The sequence below is a fragment of the Nerophis lumbriciformis genome, linkage group LG17 (genome assembly GCF_033978685.3).
Source record: "Nerophis lumbriciformis linkage group LG17, RoL_Nlum_v2.1, whole genome shotgun sequence".
In the NCBI taxonomy this organism is placed as follows: domain Eukaryota; kingdom Metazoa; phylum Chordata; class Actinopteri; order Syngnathiformes; family Syngnathidae; genus Nerophis; species Nerophis lumbriciformis.
In genome coordinates, this window is record NC_084564.2 from 35,726,177 (window position 1) to 35,747,500 (window position 21,324).

Consider the following 21,324-nt stretch of genomic DNA (forward strand, 5'->3'; position numbering starts at 1 on the left):
GCCTAAGCAGGGAAGCCCAGACTTCCCTCTCCCCAGCCACTTCGTCCAGCTCTTCCTGGGGGACCCCGAGGCGTTCCCAAGCCAGCCGGGAGACATAGTCCTCCCAACGTGTCCTGGGTCTTCCCCGTGGCCTCCTACCGGTCGGACGTGCCCTAAACACCTCCCTAGGGAGTCGTTCGGGTGGCATCCTGACCAGATGCCCGAACCACCTCATCTGGCTCCTCTCGATGTGGAGGAGCAGCGGCTTTACTTTGAGTTCCTCCCGGATGGCAGAGCTTCTCACCCTATCTCTAAGGGAGAGCCCCGCCACCCGGCGGAGGAAACTCATTTCGGCCGCTTGTACCCGTGATCTTGTCCTTTCGGTCATAACCCAAAGCTCATGACCATAGGTGAGGATGGGAACGCAGATCGACCAGTAAATTGAGAGCTATATATATATATATATATATATATATATATATATAATTGTAACTTTGTGTTGCCATGAGTTCCCGGCGAGAAGACAAAAGCTGTCTTTAAACCTACCAGGAAGAAGGCTTGTAAAACTCCACTGTGTAGGATGGGAAGCAACATGAAGGTGTTCTGTTTCATGTATTGTAATCCACAGAAAAATTTTGTTTTGACCCGAGAACTAGAAAACGGAGAGAAAGCAGAATCTGCCAAAGTTCCAGGCACCTCTTCTTTGAACTGTTTTACATCCTCTTCTTTGAACTCATTTACGACCTTTTCTTTGAACCAATCTTTTCTTTGAACTGTTTTGTAATCAAAGGTGATGGCTGTTTACGACCCCCGTCCCTTTAGAAACAGCTGTTGCCATGTAATCAGGGAACGTCCAAATAAAAGAGGAGGCGTACAATCTTTCGGCAGAGCGTAGTGTCACTGTACAAGGGTACAGATGTACGCGTTTCTCCTCACTGAGTCAAATTTAATTCTGTCTGTTTGATTCCTTGCTTCTTGTCTTGTTTAATAGATGTAATCAGTGTTTGAACCTGACTATATATATATATATATATATATATATATATATATATATATATATATATATATATACTTTTTTTTTTTTAAAGTAGGTATTATGATTTTATTTAATTAACGTTGTGATATTCACTGGAAAACTTAAGTAAAAAAAAGCTTTTCACTATTTTATTGTATTTGTATTTTATTTGTATTATTTGCTCAAAAAACATGTATTACAATTCAACTGTAATCAAATGTGTTATTGGGATAAAAAAAAAAATCTACAAATTTAAAAGTCTAAAACATAATCTCATCTTAAATATAGTTCTACAATCACTGCACTGCAGCAAAGTTTGTATTTAGAAGCTTCTGCCACATTGTTTATTTCATGAATCAATATGGTATCGCTATACTTGAATGCACCCATCCAAACAAGCAATGTTGTCTTATTTTTTCTGACTTCTTTCTATAAAAAAAAAATTGTCTTAAACTATCTATCTCACTTATAGAACTGTTATTTACTGTGAGTCTAACTCTTTAGCGGATGACACATGGAACAATATGACACATATTTCATCGCGTGTGTACAAATCCCTAAGATATGTTGATAATTTAACTTATTCATTTAAAACCAGGGTTCCAAGCTCCTGAGGCTGCTGGGCCCGAGGGGAGGCGGGACTTCTGCAGGAGGTGGAGCGACAGCAGGACGAAGCCAACGCTGAGCCCGCCTAGGATGACCACGCCTGAGATCAGCGAAGTGGTCACTGGGTTCATCACCTGGGAGGGGTCACCTGATGCTGTGGGACGGGGGATATGTAGAACAGCAGAAACTTAAAATACTCCACCTAACGTATATCATCATATTTTGTATCATCATTACCACCAACCCTGAGAAATTGTCAATATTTTTTGGGATTTTGTGACATTGCATAAATTGACTTACCAAGTTGAGAGTTGTTGACAGGAGTGTCATCTGAAAGAAATGAAACATTTAGCCATTCTCTTGCTTCTTTGTTATCAATGTGCAATTGATCATCTTCATTGTTATGCCTCATTGATTGTACAATTTGTACAAAATAGTGTAAGTTGGGTCACATATGATTAGGGATGGATATCGTGTAGATTTTAACCAATACTAATAGGCAAATCCGTATTTAAACACTGCCTGAACCAATGGAAAAAATGCACATTTTTGTAAAAACAAACAAAAAAACGATAAAATAATATGATAAATGTAGATTGACATCTGGGGCACCAGAGAGTTCGACATTTCTGGGAATATTTTGTATAGAGATCGATTCCATTGCTTTTTTAGATTTGTCTTCCTCCTATCTAGTTTTAGCGGTAAGTTCTAAGCCCCTTGCGTACTCTGATAGTTCACACACAGTAGCCGTGTTTGTTTAGTTGACCACCACGTTGTCCACTGGAAATAAACGTGTCAGAAAGCGTCACGTGACTGAATACAAGCAATAGAAATAGAATAAAAATATAGTAGTCCTGTGTAGAATTGGCGATTTTGTGTTGAACTATCAACAACCATCAATGTGCGTAGCTCCTCTCTCGTATTTGTACTGTGCCACTGCAGTTAAGACCCAATGAGATGGTGCCAAAAATGTGGAACAATATGATTGGCTTTTGACCAAAACAAGAAGAGAAGTTACTTCATACTAATGAAAAACAGTGAATCAAGGTTGTGGGGTGCCACTCGCAGTTTGTCTACAAGGACGCATATTTGCAAGACGCAAAGTTAAATCATGAAACGCAATTTTTGTCATGAGGGCAGTTTTCCTGCTATTTTCCCTCTTGTTTTCCTACGCCCTTCCCCTCTTGTGTCTGTAAATCTTCTACCCTGTCGTTAGTTCCAGGTGTGCTGCCAGTCATCCGAGCCCACCTGTTGCTAATCAACCACTAGACTTAAACCCTGGATCTGCACTCAGCCGGTGCCAGTTCGTCCGTTGCCTGCGGTAGAATCTAGCCCTGAGCTCACTAACTCTGATCTTTGCCCTGAACCTTTTGTAATTCCTGTTTTTTGTATTTCCTCTGGTGGAGGACAGACTTTTGACCCGGTTTTCCTGGAGCTGATCTTTGGTTACAACTGATTTATTTTCTCCAGTGATTTTTGTTATTAAATAGAGATTTGTTACGGATCTGCATTTGGATTCTTATTGTTTTTTGAGCTCACAACAATTTTCCCCAGAGCAAAAACTATTTATCCGGGAGAGTTTTGATACCAATTTCCTTGACCCAGTCACACACATAGAAGTTGTAGACCTCCATGCTTTTTCAAGTCTTGTAGATTGACATCTGGGGCACCAGATAGTTGGACATTTCTGGGAACGCTACCGACAGACAAACCGTGACATCAATCGACAAATATTTTTTTTGATAAAGTATAGGGATCAATTCCATTGCTTTGTTAGATTTTTCTTTCTCCTATCTGCTTTTAGCGGTAAGTTCTAGGCCCCTTGCGTATTCTGATAGTTTACACGCGGTAGCCGTGTTTGTTTAGTTGACCACCACTTTGTCCAGTGGAAGTAAACGTGTCAGAAAGCGTCACGTGACTGAATACAAGCAATGAGAAATAGTATAAGAATGTTTTAGTCTTGTGTAGAATTGACGATTCTGTGTTGAACTATCAACAACCATCAATGTGCGTAGCTCCTCTCTCGTTTTTGTACTGTGCCACTGCAATTAGGACCCAATGAGATGGTGCCAAAAAGTGGAACAGTATGATTGGTTTTTGACCAAAACAAGAAGAAAAATTAATTCATACCAATAAAAAACAGTGAACCAAGGTTGTCGAGTGCTACTCGCAGTTTGTCTACAAGGACGTATATTTGCAAGACGCAAAGTTAAATCATGAATCGCAATTTTTGTCATGAGGGCAGTTTTCCTGCTTTTTTCCCTCTTGTTTTTCTACGCCCTTCCCCTCTTGTGTCTGTAAGTCTCCTACCCTGTCGTTAGTTCCAGGTGTGCTGCCAGTCATCCGAGCCCACCTGTTGCTAATCAACCACCAGACTTAAACCCTGGATCCCCTCTCAGCTGGTGCCAGTTTGTCCGTTGCCTGCGGTAGAATCTAGCCCTGAGCTCACTAACTTTGACTTTTGCCCTGAACCTTTTGTAATTACTGTTTTTTGTGTTTCCTCTGGTGGAGGACAGACTTTTGACCCGGTTTTCCTGAAGCTAATCTTTCGTTACAACTGTTTTATTTTCTCCAGTGATTTTTTGTTATTAAATAGAGATTTGTTACGGATCTGCATTTGGATTCTTGTTGTTTTTTGAGCCCACAACAATTTTCCCCAGAGCAAAAACTATTTATCCGGGAGAGTTTTGATACCAATTTCCTTGACCCAGCCACACACATAGAAGTTGTAGACCTCAATGCTTTTTCAAGTCTTGTAGATTGACATCTGGGGCACCAGATAGTTGGACTTTTCTGGGAACGCTACCGACAGACAAACCGTGAGATCAATCGACAAATCTTTTTTTGATAAAGTATAGGGATCAATTCCATTGCTTTGTTCGATTTTTCTTTCCCCTATCTGCTTTTAGCGGTAAGTTCTAGGCCCCTTGCGTACTCTGATAGTTAACACACAGTAGCCGTGTTTGTTTAGTTGACCACCACTTTGTCCACTGGAAGTAAATCTGTCAGAAAGCGTCACGTGACTGAATACAAGCAATAGAATAGGAATTGTGTAGTCCTGTGTAGAATTGGCGATTCTGTGTTGAACTATCAACAACCATCAATGTGCGTAGCTCCTCTCTCGTTTTTGTACTGTGCCACTGTAGTTAGGACCCAATGAGATTGTGCCATAAATGTGGAACAATATGATTGGCTTTTGACCAAAACAAGAAGAAAAGTTCATTCATACCAATGAAAAATAGTGAATCAAGGTTGTCGAGTGCTACTCGCAGTTTGTCTACGAGGACGCATATTTGCAAGACGCAAAGTTAAATCATGAAATACAGTTTTACCCGAGCAAAAACGATTTATCCGGGAGAGTCCTGATACCAATTTTCTTAACTTAGCCACACACATAGAAGTTGTAGACCTCCATGCTTTTTCAAGTCTTGTAGATTGACATCTGGGGCACCAGATAGTTGGACATTTCTGGGAACGCTACTGACAGACAAACCGTGACATCAATCGACAAATCTTTTTTTGATAAAGTATAGGGATCAATTCCATTGCTTTGTTAGATTTTTCTTTCTCCTATCTGCTTTTAGCGGTAAGTTCTAGGCCCATTGCGTATTCTGATAGTTTACACGCGGTAGCCGTGTTTGTTTAGTTGACCACCACTTTTTCCACTGGAAGTAAACGTGTCAGAAAGCGTCATGTGACTGAATACAAGCAATAGAAATAGAATAAAAATATTGTAGTCCTGTGTAGAATTGGCGATTCTGTGTTGAACTATCAACAACCATCAATGTGCGTAGCTCCTCTCTCGTTTTTGTACTGTGCCACTGCAGTTAGGACCCAATGAGATGGTGCCAAAAATGTGGAACAATATGATTGGCTTTTGACCAAAACAAGAAGAAAAGTTACTTCATACTAATGAAAAACAGTGAATCAAGGTCATCGAGTGTCACTCGCAGTTTGTCTACAAGGACGCATCTTTGCAAGACGCAAAGTTAAATCATGAAATGCAGTTTTGCCCGAGCAAAAACGATATAGTCTTTATACACATTTCCTTGACCCAGCCTCACACATAGAAGTTGTAGACCTCAATGCTTTTTCAAGTCCTGTAGATTGACATCTGGGGCACCAGATAGTTGGACATTTCTGGGAACGCTACCGACAGACAAACCTTGAGATCTATTGACAAATCTTTTTTTGATAAAGTATAGGGATCGATTCCATTGCTTTGTTGGATTTTTTTTTCCTCCTATCTGCTTTTAGCGGTAAGTTCTAGGCCGACTGCATACTCTGATAGTTCACACACGGTCGCCGTGTTTGTTTAGTTGATCACCACTTTGTCCACTGGAAGTAAACGTGTCAGAAAGCGTCACATGACTGAATACAAGCAATAGAAATAGAATAAGAATTTTGTAGTCCTGTGTAGAATTGGCGATTCTATGTTGAACTATCAACAACCATCAATGTGCGTAGCTCCTCTCTCGTTTTTGTACTGTGCCACTGTAGTTAGGACCCAATGAGAGGGTGCCAAAAAAGTGGAACAATATGATTGGCTTTTGACCAAAACAAGAAGAAAAGTTCATTCATACCAATGAAAAACAGTGAATCAAGGTTGTCGAGTGCCACTCGCAGTTTGTCTACAAGGACGCATATTTGCAAGACGCAAAGTTAAATCATGAAATGCAGTTTTACTCGAGCAAAGACCCGAGTCTTGATACCAATTTTCTTAACCCAGCCACACACATAGAAGTTGTAGACCTCCATGCTTTTTCAAGTCTTGTAGATTGACATCTGGGGCACTAGCTAGTTCGAAATTTCTGGGAACGCTACCGACAGATAATCCATGAGATCAATCGACAAATCTAGTTCACACACAGGAGCCATGTTTGTTAAGTTGACCACCACGTTGTCCACTGAAAGTGAACGCGTCAGAAAACGTCATGTGACTGAATACAAGCAATATAAATAGAATGAGAATTGTGTAGTCCTGTGTACCATATTTTCCAGACCATAGGGCGCACCGGAATATAAGGCGCACTGCCGATGAGCGGGTCTAGTCAGGTCTATTTTCATACAAAAGGCACATTATAGGTGTCATTTTATTTATTTTTTGTTCGAAATGTAAAACACTTCCTTGTGGTCTACATAACATGTAATGGTAGTTCTTTGGTCAAAATGTTGCATAGGTGATGTTTTACAGATCATCTTCAAGACGCTTTCTGACGTGCCGTTTTGTGGACGGGTCCTATTTACGTGGCTCACCTTCGACAGCGTCTTCTCCCCGTCATCTTTGTTGTAGCGGTGTAGCGTGCAAGGACGGGTGTGGAAGAAGTGTCAAAAGATGGAGCTAACTGTTTGAATGACATTCAGACTTTACTTCAATCAATAACGGAGCAACAACGCCGGAAATGTGTCCCGTTAAAAAATCGTCCGACCAGAACTCTCTAATAACTTAAGTTCCTTGGGTGAATAATGTAAACTCACTACACCGGTATGTTTTAGCGCTTTCATGGCGAGTTTACTGACAGATATAAGTAAGAACTTTACACTACTTTATATTAGAAATGGCAATATCTTCTTTTTATGGGTAAAAAGAAGATAGAGAAAACGAAGATGCTTATTGAAATTTTCACGACTTATGCAGATCCCAAATACAGATCAGCAGGTACCAGAAGGTAAGAAAAGTTGATTTTGCATAATATTGCGAAACAAATCGCTAGATAATATGTCTTACCTTATACACACACCATAATAATACTCCTATGTTGAAGCACAGTACAATCCATTAAGCGGTACGGCTTCATAGCTTACCAAAGTCGTACTAAAACATTTTGATAGATTTTTGAATTCCGTGTGTAATGTTCTATATTTTCAATGGAACATATAACATTTTGGTGTTGTTTACTTGAGTCATATTGTAGTCTAGACGTATCTCTTATGTTTGACTGCCATCTACTTTTCACATGGGGGATGGCGTGGCATGGTTGGGAGAGTGGCTGTGCCAGCAACCTGAGGGTTTGTGGTTCGATCCCCACCTCCTCCAACCTCGTCACGTTGTTTACATGGGTCATATTGCAGTCTACACGTATCTCTTATGTGTGACTGCCATCATATTGCAGTGTAGACGTATCTCTTATGTTTGACTGCCATCGACTTGTCACACGGGGGACGGCGGGGCGCGGTTGGGAGAGTGGCTGTGCCAGCAACCTGAGGGTTTGTGGTTCGATCCCCAACTTCTACAACCCTTCGTCACGTCCGTTGTGTCCTTGAGCAAGACACTTCACCCTTGCTCCTGATGGGTCGTGGTTAGGGCTTTGCATGGCAGCTCCCACAATCAGTGTGTGAATGTGTGTGTGAATGGGTGAATGTGGAAATAGTGTCAAAGCGCTTTGAGTACCTTGAAGGTAGAAAAGCGCTATACAAGTATAACCCATTTACCATTTACACTTATCGTTACACCATGTACCAAATAAAATAGCTTCGAAGTTGGTAAGCAAAACTAGAATTATTCCGGCCATGCTTTATTAGGTAATAAGGCGCACTGTCGAGTTTGAGAAAAAGAAAGGTTTTTATAGTCCGGAAAAAAACGGCAGAAATGGCGATTCAACCATCCATGTGCGTAGCTCCTCTCTCGTTTTTGTACTGTGCCACTGCAGCTAGTACCCAATCGAAAAGTGGAACAATATGATTGGCTTTTGACCAAAACAAGAAGAAAAGTTACTTCATACCACTCCTGGTAATAATGGGTCCGGCGCTAATGATGGCGTTCCCACTCGCAGCCGGGGAGGAACCGCTGCTCGCCCCTTCATCCCGCCTACGGCGCCGCCCACAGATCTGCCAAACAAACAGTCGGACAACTTTGCAGTCTCGAGACCGGACCATAGGACACTTTGAGTGACACGGCTCAGCTTTGAAGGTATACCGGCATGAGCATGATGCAGTCGTCCGTCTTGCAAAGCTTGGTGACGCAGTGCAGGAACACCGTGGACATCTTCTGGTGTCTGTGCTTCACGAAACGGAACACCTCAAAGGAGAAGCGGCCCATTTGGCTCTTCCCATTCTCGAAAACGGTAGTCTGCGGGTCTTTGTAGCAGCTGTGTGGAAGGGAGAAACCACTGATATGACCTGCACATGTTCAGAAGACACTGTTGCATTGACTGAATGGGTAATAGCGGCCCTTTTGTGGTTTTATCCAGCCTTTATCGTCAGGAGAAAGACGCTGGATTACCCCAGGAAAAGGTCGTAGCGGAGTTCATCATTAGGATTCCCTGAGGGGGTTGTGTAACAGTAGTCCATCAAGATGTTCCAACTATAGGAGGACAAAACTGTGAGATCGGGACAAAAGATAGACATCAAACTACAGAGCACAGGTGGGTCTTTCTCTGTCACGGTCTGGCGCCTCGGTGTCGTATAATATCATAATGGCCGCCGTTAATGCAGGGTAGCTATAGAAGGGCGGTCGTTGAGATATTTTCAATCGCGTCACGTCCGTGGGTCGGCAAAAAAACAACTGCGCTACGGTTACCGTTTGTCCAGGTTTGTGGCCTTCACTGCAGCAAACACTCTGGTTTTCAGAGAGAGGCCCGCCATGGGGATAGCAAGCATTTGGTTGTATGTTGAATCCTGTACAAAACACAGAATACATTTCATGATTCATCATTATACATATTCAACTCTGTGTCATTCATACAGAGATTTAGATCACTGGTGTCCAAAGTGGGCCCAGGGTCCAATTACGGCCCACCGCATATTTTTTAATGTCCCTCGGCAGATTGTAAAAATGTAATGAATTTATTATTATCGAGATGTTATTAGTAATGCTGTCAAACTAAACATTTAAAAAAAATATTGAATCACTATCAGCACCTCCAAGTCAGAGTCCATGGTTCTCGCCCGGAAAAGGGTGGAGTGCCATCTCCGGGTTGGGGAGGAGATCTTGCCCCAATTGGAGGAGTTCAAGTACCTGGGAGTCTTGTTCACGAGTGAGGGAAGAGTGGATCACTTCAGTAATGCGGACGCTGTATCGATCCGTTGTGGTGAAGAAGGAGCTGAGCCGGAAGGCAAAGCTCTCAATTTACCGGTCGATCTACGTTCTCATCCTCACCTATGGTCATGAGCTTTGGGTTATGACCGAAAGGACAAGACCACGGGTACAAGTGGCCAAACTGAGCTTGTTCTCCCTTAGAGATAGGGTGAGAAGCTCTGCCATCCGGGAGGAGCTCAAAGTAAAGTCGCTGCTCCTCCACATGGAGAGGAGCCAGAGGAGGTGGTTCGGGCATTTGGTCAGGATGCCACCCGAACACCTCCCTAGGGCACGTCCGACCGGTAGGAGGCCACGGGGAAGACCCAGGACACGTTGGGTAGACTATGTCTCCCGGGTGGCCTGGGAACGCCTCGGGATCCCTCGGGAAGAGCTGGACAAAGTGGCTGGGGAGAGGGAAGTCTGGGCGTCCCTGCTTAGGCTGCTGACCCCGCGACCCGACCTCGGATAAGCGGAAGAAGATGGATAAATTGATGGATTTAATCACACTTTTTGAATTGGATTAATCAGGATTAATCACCAAGTATTTATAGTAGCATTAACTCGCTTGCATGATTATAATTATCTTAACAATTTGAAATAAGTTGAAAAAGGCCCCAATACTTGGTCACTAATGCATTTTTATTGTTAGAATCCATTGAAGGTGAAAGACCAAAATAAGTTAATCTGCATATATACGTGATTAGTGCAATATTTTTTTAGATTAATCGCATGCGTTAACCATACTTGCCAACCTTGAGACCTCCGAATTTGGGAGATAGGGGAAGGGGTTGTTGAGGGGGGTTTAGCGGGGAGTGTATATATTTTCAAGTACAAACCCTGTTTCCATTTGAGTTGGGAAATTGTGTTAGATGTAAATATAAACGGAATACAATGATTTGCAAATCATTTTCAACCCATATTCAGTTGAATATGCTACAAAGACAACATATTTGATGTTCAAACTGATAAACTTCTTTTTTTTTTGCAAATAATCATTAACTTTAGAATTTTATGCCAGCAACACGTGCCAAAGAAGTTAGGAAAGGTGGCAATAAATACTGATAAAGTTGAGGAATGCTCATCAAACACTTATTTGGAACATCCCACAGGTGAACAGGCAAATTGGGAACAGGTGGGTGCCATGATTGGGTATAAAAGTAGATTCCATGAAATGCTCAGTTATTCACAAACAAGGATGGAGCGAGGGTCACCACTTTGTCAACAAATGCGTGAGAAAATTGTTGAACAGTTTAAAAAAAAACTTTCTCAACCAGCTATTGCAAGGAATTTAGGGATTTCACTATTTACGGTCCGTAATATCATCAAAGGGTTCAGAGAATCAGGAGAAATCACTCCACGTAAGCAGCTAAGCCCGTGACCTTCGATCCCTCAGGCTGTACTACATCAACAAGCGACATCAGTGTGTAAAGGATATCACCACATGGGCTCAGGAACACTTCAGAAACTGACTGTCAGTAACTACAGTTGGTCGCTACATCTGTAAGTGCAAGTTAAAACTCTCCTATGCAAGGCAAAAACCGTTTATCAACAACACCCAGAAACGCCGTCGGCTTCGCTGGGCCTGAGCTCATCTAAAACGGACTGATACAAAGTGGAAAAGTATTCTGTGATCTGACGAGTCCACATTTCAAATTGTTTTTGGAAACTGTGGACGTCGTGTCCTCCGGACCAAAGAGGAAAAGAACCATCCGGATTGTTATAGGCGCAAAGTGTAAAAGCCAGCATCTGTGATGGTATGGGGGTGTATTAGTGCCCAAGACATGGGTAACTTAAAGATCTGTGAAGGCGCAATTAATGCTGAAAGGTACATACAGGTTTTGGAGCAACATATGTTGCCATCCAAGCAACGTTACCATGGACGCCCCTGCTTATTTCAGCAAGACAATGCCAAGCCACGTGTTACATCAACGTGGCTTCATAGTAAAAGAGTGCGGGTACTAGACTGGCCTGCCTGTAGTCCAGACCTGTCTCCCATTGAAAATGTGTGGCGCATTATGAAGCCTAAAATACCACAACGGAGACGCCCGGACTGTTGAACAACTTAAGCTGTACATCAAGCAAGAATGGGAAAGAATTCCACCTGAGAAGCTTAAAAAATGTGTCTCCTCAGTTCCCAAACGTTTACTGAGTATTGTTAAAAGGAAAGGCCATGTAACAGTGGTGAACATGCCCTTTCCCAACTACTTTGGCACGTGTTGCAGCCATGAAATTCTAAGTTAATTATTATTTGCAAAAAAAAAAATAAAGTTTATGAGTTTGAACATCAAATATCTTGTCTTTGTAGTGCATTCAATTGAATATGGGTTGAAAATGATTTGCAAATCATTGTATTCCGTTTATATTTACATCTAACACAATTTCCCAACTCATATGGAAACAGGGTTTGTACTTGTCGTAGTTTTGAAGCAATGCATGATGGGAATCCGGATGTTGTGTGTCAGTGTATTAACGTGCCGGCCTACTTTATGGATTATAGATAAACCTATGGATAACGGAGACATATATAATAGTCTCCTTTTCAGGTGAGAGAGGACGCTAAAGTCAGTGCCTTTAAGGCACGCCCCCAATATTGTTGTCCGGGAGGAAATTGGGAGAAATTCGGTAGAATGGTTGTCCCGGGAGATTTTCGGGAGGGGCACTGGAATTCGGGAATCTCCCGGGAAAATCGGGAGGGTTGGCAAGTATGGCGTTAACTCATTATTTTTGACAGCCCTCATTATTAGATTACACTAATTTTCTTAGTCACCAATAACACTCGGGTTGTAAGGTATATCGGTACTAGTATACCGTATTTCCTTGAATTGCCGCCGGGTATATATTATCCGCATGCCTCGTTTTACCGCCGGGTCTAACTCGCTTCGCAAAATAATTAGCGCATGCTTAGAATTACTGCCAGGTCAAACTTGTTTAGCAGAATAATTAGCATATGCCTCGTTTTACCTCCGGGTCAAACTCATCACGTAACGAGTGACACTTCACCTTTCAAGGCATCATTTTCCAAAATGGAGGAGGCTAATTTCAATAATTTAAAATTGCATAAAGGGAAGAAGATAAAGAGCTATTCAGTAGGATTTAAGGTCCAAGCTATTGAATATACTAAAAAGAACAGTAAGGAGGGAACTGCTCAGTTTATTACCTTCTAAACCAGGGGTGCTCATTACGTCGATCGCGAGCTACCGGTCGATCTCGGAGGGTGTGTCAGTCGATCACCAGCCAGGCATTAAAAAAATAGTCCTAAAAATGAGCGATCATAAATCTTCACTATGACGTCACTTTCGTCACTTGATTGACATTCACGGCACCCGAGGGTCTTCTGAGATGACGCTGGCTGCTGCCAGCTCATTAAAATTACCGACTGGAAGGCGAGAAACACTTTATTTCAACAGACTCTGGCACCGTACCTGTCGTCAAAACTCCAAAGACCGACTGCACAGTTGCACAGTTGTGCTAACAAAATAAGAGTCTCAGAAAGCTACGGAGTTTGCCGACAATGTATTTCTTGTAAAGTGTATACAAAGGAGTACGGAAGCTGGACAAATAAGATGCCAAAAACCAACCACTTTCATGTGGTATTGGACAGAAAGGAGGACTTTTTTTCTCCTCCATTCGAAAATGCGGACGTTATCATCACCACTGTCTGATTCCTATCAATGCAAGTCATCAGAATCAGGTAATACACCAACTTATATTCTTGTCTTCATGAAAGAAAGGAATCTATATGTGTTAAACATGCTTGTATTATCTTTAAACACCTTTAACTTATTAACAATATTAACTATATGTGTTAAACATGCTTGTATTATCTTTAAACACCTTCAACTTGTTAACAATATTAACTATATGTGTTAAACATGCTTGTATTATCTTTAAACACCTTTAACTTATTAACAATATTAACTATATGTGTTAAACATGCTTGTATTATCTTTAAACACATTTAAGTTGTTAACAATATTAACTATATGTATTAAACATGCTTGTATTATCATTAAACACCTTTAATTTATTATCAATATTAACTATATGTGTTAAACATGCTTTCATTATCTTTAAACACCTTTTACTTGTTAACAATATTAACTATATGTATTAAACATACTTGTATTATCATTAAACACCTTTAATTGTTTAACAATATTAACTATATGTGTTAAACATGCTTGCATTATCATTAAACACCTTTTAACTTGTTAACAAAAACATATATTTCATAATTAAGTAAATATAAATTATATATATGAATGAGGTAGATCCCCACGACTTGATCAATTGAAAAGTAGCTTGCCTGCAGAAAAAGTGTGAGCACCCCTGTTCTAAACACATTTGTCAGTCTCATCTCGTGGCCAATACTACTCTAGTATTGTTATTTACATGCTTGAAATGCTTAATTTTTGAAAAACAAATTGTAAAATACGCTTTAAATAAACAATATCAATATCGTGTTATTATATAATTGCAATTCTTATTATTAATATTCTGTTAGTTTGTAGTGGTGGAGAGCTGACTTTTTGTTGTTGGAGTTGCGTCTTTCAAAGCGTTTTATTTTGAAAAAATGTTTTTTTTAATATCGCTGCGTGTGTCAAATATGAGTCATTAAATGACTCCCGCCTCATGGTGGTAGAGGGCGCTAGTGATCCCAGGGATCATTCTTGCGACGACTCGGCTGCAGAAGTAGTGACAACAACAGTTTTCTAAACTGGACTTTCAATGGAAGCAGGAGGGAATAATTAAAGGAAGATCTCCATCGAGGCAGAGAGACTTTTAAAACTGAAGAAAGATAAGGAAGACTTCTATAAACAAGTTATCAATGCTTTTGTTCAGAAGGAGCGGCGCATGGACTTCATTTATAAGTAAAGGTAAGACCATAATAACGTTTTTTTTAATTAAACGTGCTTTTCATGATGGTATCCTTACATCACACTCAAATTTACATCACACTAAATTTACCGCATGCCTTTGGTAAGCCATACTTGCCAACCTTGAGACGGTGGGGTGGGGGTGGCGGGGGGGTGGTTGGGGGCGTGGTTAAGAGGGGAGGAGTATATTTACAGCTAGAATTCCCCAAGTCAAGTATTTCATATATATATATATATATATATATATATACATATACACACATATATATATAAGAAATACTTGACTACTTGACTTTCAGTGAATTCTAGCTATATATATATATATATATATATATATATATATATATATATATATTTATATATATATATATATATATATATATATATATATACATATATATATATATATATATATATATATATATAAATAAAAGAAATACTTGAATTTCAGTGTTCATTTATTTACACATATACACACACATAACACTCATCTGCTCATTGTTGAGTTAAGGGTTGAATTGTCTATCCTTGTTCTATTCTCTGTCACTATTTTTCTAACCATGCTGAACACCCTCTCTGATGATGCATTCTGCTTCGTCTCCTTGTTGTGTGCGCAGTTGTGCACTGCACTCTCTAAAAGCCCTAGATGTTAATGTCACATATGCATGTACAGTAGATGGCAGTATTGTCCTGTTTAAGAGTGTCACAACATTGCTGTTTAAGGCAGACAAACTGTTTTACGGTAGACGAAAACCTGACTGCTGTTGTTGTGTGTTGTTGCCGTGCTGGGAGGACGTTAATGAAACTGCCTAACAATAAACCTGGAGGGGGCGTCGCCTCCAGCTCCGCCTGAATTTCGGGAGATTTTCGGGAGAAAATTTGTCCCAGGAGGTTTTCGGGAGAGGCGCTGAATTTCGGGAGTCTCCCGGAAAATCCGGGAGGGTTGGCAAGTATGTGGTAAGCGCCGGAGTGAGAAGAGGTTTTAAATTAATTACCGCCCCGGCGCTAATTCAAGGAAATACGGTAGTATCGCGGTACTAATTAATCAAAAACGGTACTATGCTCTGTTTGAAAAGTACCGTTTCCTGCGCATGACGTCACATCAAGACATTGCTGGTTTTTTGAGTAGAGGAGCATGTTCGGCAGCGCACAATCACGTAGTACTTACAAGCAGACACAGTGTGTAGACAGAAAAGGGAGAACGGACGCATTTTGGCCTAAAAACTAACGATAAAGGTGAAGTTATGACACTGAAACGCCCTCAGGAAGAGGTCCTTTAAGACATGGCGAGCTAGCTAGCAGCTAACATCCATCTGCAGTCAGTGTTTTAGCTACTTCTAAATCACTAATCCTCGCCTCCATGGCGAAAAATAAAGTGAGTTTCTTACATGTACCATTATCACTGCAGGACGAGGAATAGCTAAACATGCTTCACTACACACCGTTGCTCACCGGCGTCACAATGTAAACAAACGCCATTGGTGGATCTACACCTGACATCCACTGTAATGATACCCAAGTACAGTAGCGTATCTAGTCGATACTACTGTGATTACATTTAGAGGGGTTGGGATATTATAAGCATCTGCTTCATCCAACCCCTTTTCAAGCCTTGCACAAATGTCTCTGCCAAGATGTAAAAAAAAATGTGTTGTACTGTGCAGGTTTGAAATAAATACTTCAATTCAATTCAATTCAATCAATCAATTCACATCGATATTTTTTATCGTCACAAAATCTTTTTTCCTTTTTAAAAAAATCATATTATGTTTATAAACTCATGAAATACATCACATGAGGACTTTGAGTATGACCAATGTATGATCCTGCAACTACTTGGTATCGGTATCAGTACTTAAATTTGTGATATCATCCAAAACTAATGTAAAGTATCAAAGAAGAGAAGAATAAGTGATTATTACATTTTAACAAAAGTGTAGATAGAACATGTAAGCAGATATTAACAGTAAATTCACAAGTGGATTAATAATAAATGTTTACAGCTTGTCCTTCATAATATTGACAAAATAATAAGTAGATAAATGAGACAATATGTTACTGCATAGGTCAGCAGACTAATTAGGAGTCTTTGTTTGTTTACTTACTACTAAAAGACAAGTTGTCTTGTATGTTTACTATTTTATTTAAGGACAAAATTGTTCTGCGATTGCAATAATAAGCATATGTTTAATGTACCCTGAGATTGTTTTGTTGAAATAAAGCCAATAATGCAATATTTTGTGGTTCCCTTTATTTAGAAAAGTATCGAAAAGGTATCGAAATACATTTTGGTACCAAAATATTGGTATCGGGATAACCCTATATAACACAAAGCTCATTTATGATGTCTTGTTCAGCAAGCTTTTAACATCCGTCAAATTTAATAACGCATGTGATTAATCACAATCAAGTATTATCCGGCCTATAAACCGCTTTGTTTTTCCTCCGCTTTGAACCCTGTGGCTTATAAAACGGTGCGGCTAATTCACGGCCATCATTTTTTTTCTATTCAACAAATACTTCTCATAAAACACCGACAGACACCCTAAAAATGTGTGTTGTTGTTTGTGCTATGGCGCCATCTTTTGGACGACTTCACTCACTGCAGGTGCCTCGGGTTGAAAATGTACTTCCTGTAATGTTCCTTGAACCAGAATTATATCCCATGTTGTCTACTATTCCTCTATAGTGGACGTTTGTAAGTTTTACAATACAACTAAAACAATTCTTACTGACTAAACCATCCCATGTGTGATGTCTGTAGGGTTGTTTATATACACATTTGTATGTGCTATTCTAATGCAATCAAGCTAGCGTCGTTAGCATTAGCGAATATGCTAACACGTTTACAAAGTGTCTGTGTTAGTATTACTAATTTACAATGTTTTGTAAATTTACCAAAACGTCACTGTGGAGTTATTGAGTCTGTTTAGCTGACTGGAGAGCTAGATATCACCACATGGGCTCAGGACCACTTCAGAAAACCACTGTCAGTAACTACAATTGGTCGCTACATCTGTAAGTGCAAGTTAAAACTCCATCCATCCATCCATTTTCTACCGCATATTCCCTTTGGGGTCGCGGGAAGTTAAAACTCTACTATGCAAAGTGAAAGCCATTTATCAACAACACCCAGAAAAATTACGTTTCTCAGTTCGAACCTTTAAATATCTTATTTTTGCAGTCTATTCAATTGAATGTAAGTTGAAAAGGATTTGCAAATCATTGTATTCTGTATTTATTTACGATTTACACAACGTGCCAACTTCACTGCGTTTGGCTTTTGCACTTTAAGTGTAAATGTTTGCGTTGACCCGTGTACTCACTCACATTGTACAGCATGAGACTCAATGTGCTTACAAACGTGCCGTTGCTGTCCTTGACAGATATGGCGACGGACGAGCTGAAAGGACACAACACAATAGGCATCAGAATTTTCAAAACAATCTTTGTATTCTAGGCTTTGGAAATGGTTGTCATACCTCAACTTGGACGTGCAACTTATCTGTATTTGCCACACTTTGTTTACATGCATTTTTATTTGTCTTTGCTATTTGGGCTTATTGGACCCTAATTAGAATAAAAACTAAAAATCATCTTTTAATATGATGTACTTAGTCCATAAGTACACAAACGTGTACTTCATGTGTAGTGACATGCTAATTTTTATTTTTACACTTTTTATATATGTGTATATACTCTTCTGACACCACCAGATGGCAGTATAAGTGTCCATATGTCGGCATAAGACCCCAATTCAGTAGCGTACACAATTTTGGAAATAAGAGCTAAAAGGTGCTGTCCACGCATGTGGCCACTAAGGCCTTTAGAGGTTAAATAACTGTAATGACGGTACATGAGACTCGTGGCGCCCCCTATGTGTTGTGGGCAAAATTCTTTAATGAAAGACATGCCAGCCGACTACGTGTGTGTAATACAGATCAGGCTCATGCAACATTTTGAATTTTGAATTTCAATTTAATTAATTTGAAAAATTGGAACTTTATTTGACTTGGCTGCACCCTACAGGATGTTGAATTTGAATTCGAAGAACAGGAAGTGGAACTAAATTTAGTGCAAATCAGCTTTTCTCATGCTGATATCAAAAATAGGTTTCCCTAAAATGTAATTTCCCAAGTTGGAACACTTAAATAACTGTAATGACGGTACATGAGACTCGTGGCGCCCCCTATGTGTTGTGGGCAAAATTCTTTAATGAAAGACATGCCAGCCAACTACTTGTGTGTAATACAGATCAGGCTTATGCAACATTTGGAATTTGGAATTTCAATTCAATTTGAAGAATTGGAACTTTATTTCAATTGGCTGCACCCTACAGGATGTTGAATTTGAATTTGAATAACAGGAAGTGGAATGAAATCCAGTTTAAGTCAGAGAAATTTCTTATAGTGAAGGGAATAATTTATAGAGATGTCCGATAATGGCTTTTTTGCCGATATCCGATATTCCGATATTGTCCAACTCTTAATTACCGATTCCGATATCAACCGATACCGATATATACAGTCGTGGAATTAACACATTATTATGCCTAATTTTGTTGTGATGCCACGCTGGATGCATTAAACAATGTAACAAGGTTTTCAAAAATAAATCAACTCAAGTTATGGAAAAAAAAATGCCAACATGGCACTGCCATATTTATTATTGAAGTCACAAAGTGCGTTATTTTTTTTTAACATGCCTCAAAACAGCATATTGTAACATCCCAGAAGAGTTAGTGCCTGCAAGGGGTTCTGGGTATTTGTTCTGTTGTGTTTATGTTGTGTTACGGTGCGGATGTTCTCCCGAAATGTGTTTGTCATTCTTGTTTGGTGTGGGTTCACAGTGTGGCGCATATTTGTAACAGTGTTAAAGTTGTTTATACGGCCACCCTCAGTGTGACCTGTATGGCTGTTGACCAAGTATGCTTTGCATTCACTTGTGTGTGTGAAAAGTCGTAGATATGTGATTGGGCCGGCACGCAAAGGCAGTGCCTTCAAGGTTTATTGGCGCTCTGTACTTCTCCCTACGTCCGTGTACACAGCAGCGTTTTAAAAAGTCATAAATTTTACTTTTTGAAACCGATAATTTCCGCTATTACATTTTACAGCATTTATCGGCCGATAATATCGGCAGTCCGATATTACCGGACATCTCTAATGATTTATCATGTTTTATCATTAACAAAGGTTTTGGCTTTTTACAAAATTAAACAAAAATGTCCTCCATTTTAAATAGCTTGTATTATTTTTTTCATTTGAAAAGGAACAAAATTGGGGTAAAGTAAAGCATTCTGGGAAATTAAATACCGGTAAGTGCGTCCTGGGGGCCCGATTTCACCCCGCCGCTCATTTTTTATTGACCCTCGGCAAATTGTAAAAATTAAATGAAAAAAAATTTTAAATAAAATAAAAAAATACAATAAAAATTAAAAAAAATAAAATTAAAAAATGTAATAAAATGAATTTATTATTATCGGGATGTTATTAGTAATGCTGTCAAACGAAACATTTAAAAAAAACATTCAATCCCACTTTTTAAATTGGATTAATCATGATTAATCACAAGTATTTCTAGTAGCATTAACTTGCTTGCTTGATTTCAATTAACTTAACAATTTCAATTACATTGAAAAAGACCCCAATACTTGGTCACTAATGCACTTTTATTGTTGGAATCCATTAAGTTATGCAGTTAATCTGCATTTTCTGTATACGTGATTAATGCAATATTTTTTTTAGATTAATCACATGAGTTAATTCTTTATTTTTTGACAGCCCTCGTTATTAGATTACACAAATGTTCTTAGTCACCTATGACACAAAGCTAATTTTGGATGTCTTGTTCAGCAAGCTTAGTACATATTGACATACATCAAATTTGATAACACATATGATTAATCACAATCAATGCAGATTACCGTGTTATCCGGCCTATTAACCTTTGCGTTTTTCCTTGGCTTTGAGCCCTGCGGCTTATAAAACGGTGCGGCTAATTCATGGATTTTACCATTCAACAAATAGTTTTCATAAAACACCGACAGACACCCCTAAAAATGTGCGTTGTTGTTTGTGCTAAGGCGCCATCTTTTGGACGACTTCACTCTCTACAAAATGTACTTCCTGTTTTGTTCCTTAAACCAGAAGTATATCCCATTTCGTCTACTATTCCTCTAGAGTGTTTCTGCTCGAAAGGATTCTTTATTCATCACTCCAAGCAACGTTTGTAAGTTTTACAATACAACTAAAACAATTCTTACTGACTAAACCATCCCATGTGTGACGTCTGTAGGGTTGTTTTTAATGTTTTTGTGGAGGGAGATGTGGCCAGCGCTGTCTGCAGGAACAAAGGTCACAGCCTCTGTCCATGGTGCTGAGGACAGAGCACCATCAGACAGGGGCGTGGCAGTGCTGACGGCGAGACACAGCTGGCAGGTGATTAGATTTCACAGGTGGTACGTGTTAATCTAATCATCTGTTGTCTTTAACAGTAAGCGGCCGGGAGCAGGAGGAGAGAGAGGATACGGACGGGACTGAAAAGTCACGTTCTACTGGAGAGAAAACTTTTGTTGAAACATTATTATTAAAACCTTGTTAAAACCTGCACGCCTGAAGTGAAGTGTCTGTCAGTGGGACCGCTAGGAAGCGACTTCCACAGTTTTAATGTTTTAATCAAGCTAGCGTCGTTAGCATTAGCAAATATGCTAACACGTTTACAAGTGTCTGTGTTAGTATTAATAACATTCTTTTTGTATTGTTTCAGTTTTGTAAATTTACCAAAACGTCACCGTGGAGTTATTGAGTCTGTTTAGCTGACTGGAGAACTAG

At 39.7% G+C, this 21,324-nt stretch overlaps 1 protein-coding gene across 1 annotated transcript in view; it reads right to left on the reverse strand.

Annotated features, from left to right (window-relative positions):
• Nucleotides 1–1,383: 1,383 nt before the first annotated feature.
• LOC133614281 (zona pellucida-like domain-containing protein 1) overlaps nucleotides 1,384–21,324 on the reverse strand; it is a 36,051-nt gene continuing 16,110 nt past the window's right edge. The window contains exons 4-10 of the mRNA XM_061972128.1: nucleotides 17,825–17,897; nucleotides 9,120–9,217; nucleotides 8,823–8,903; nucleotides 8,517–8,688; nucleotides 8,323–8,428; nucleotides 1,901–1,930; nucleotides 1,384–1,754 (exon numbers count right to left, since the gene is read on the reverse strand). Coding sequence (XP_061828112.1) covers nucleotides 1,579–1,754; nucleotides 1,901–1,930; nucleotides 8,323–8,428; nucleotides 8,517–8,688; nucleotides 8,823–8,903; nucleotides 9,120–9,217; nucleotides 17,825–17,897 — 736 coding nt within the window. The 3' untranslated portion in view covers nucleotides 1,384–1,578. The remainder of the gene's footprint in view (nucleotides 1,755–1,900; nucleotides 1,931–8,322; nucleotides 8,429–8,516; nucleotides 8,689–8,822; nucleotides 8,904–9,119; nucleotides 9,218–17,824; nucleotides 17,898–21,324) is intronic.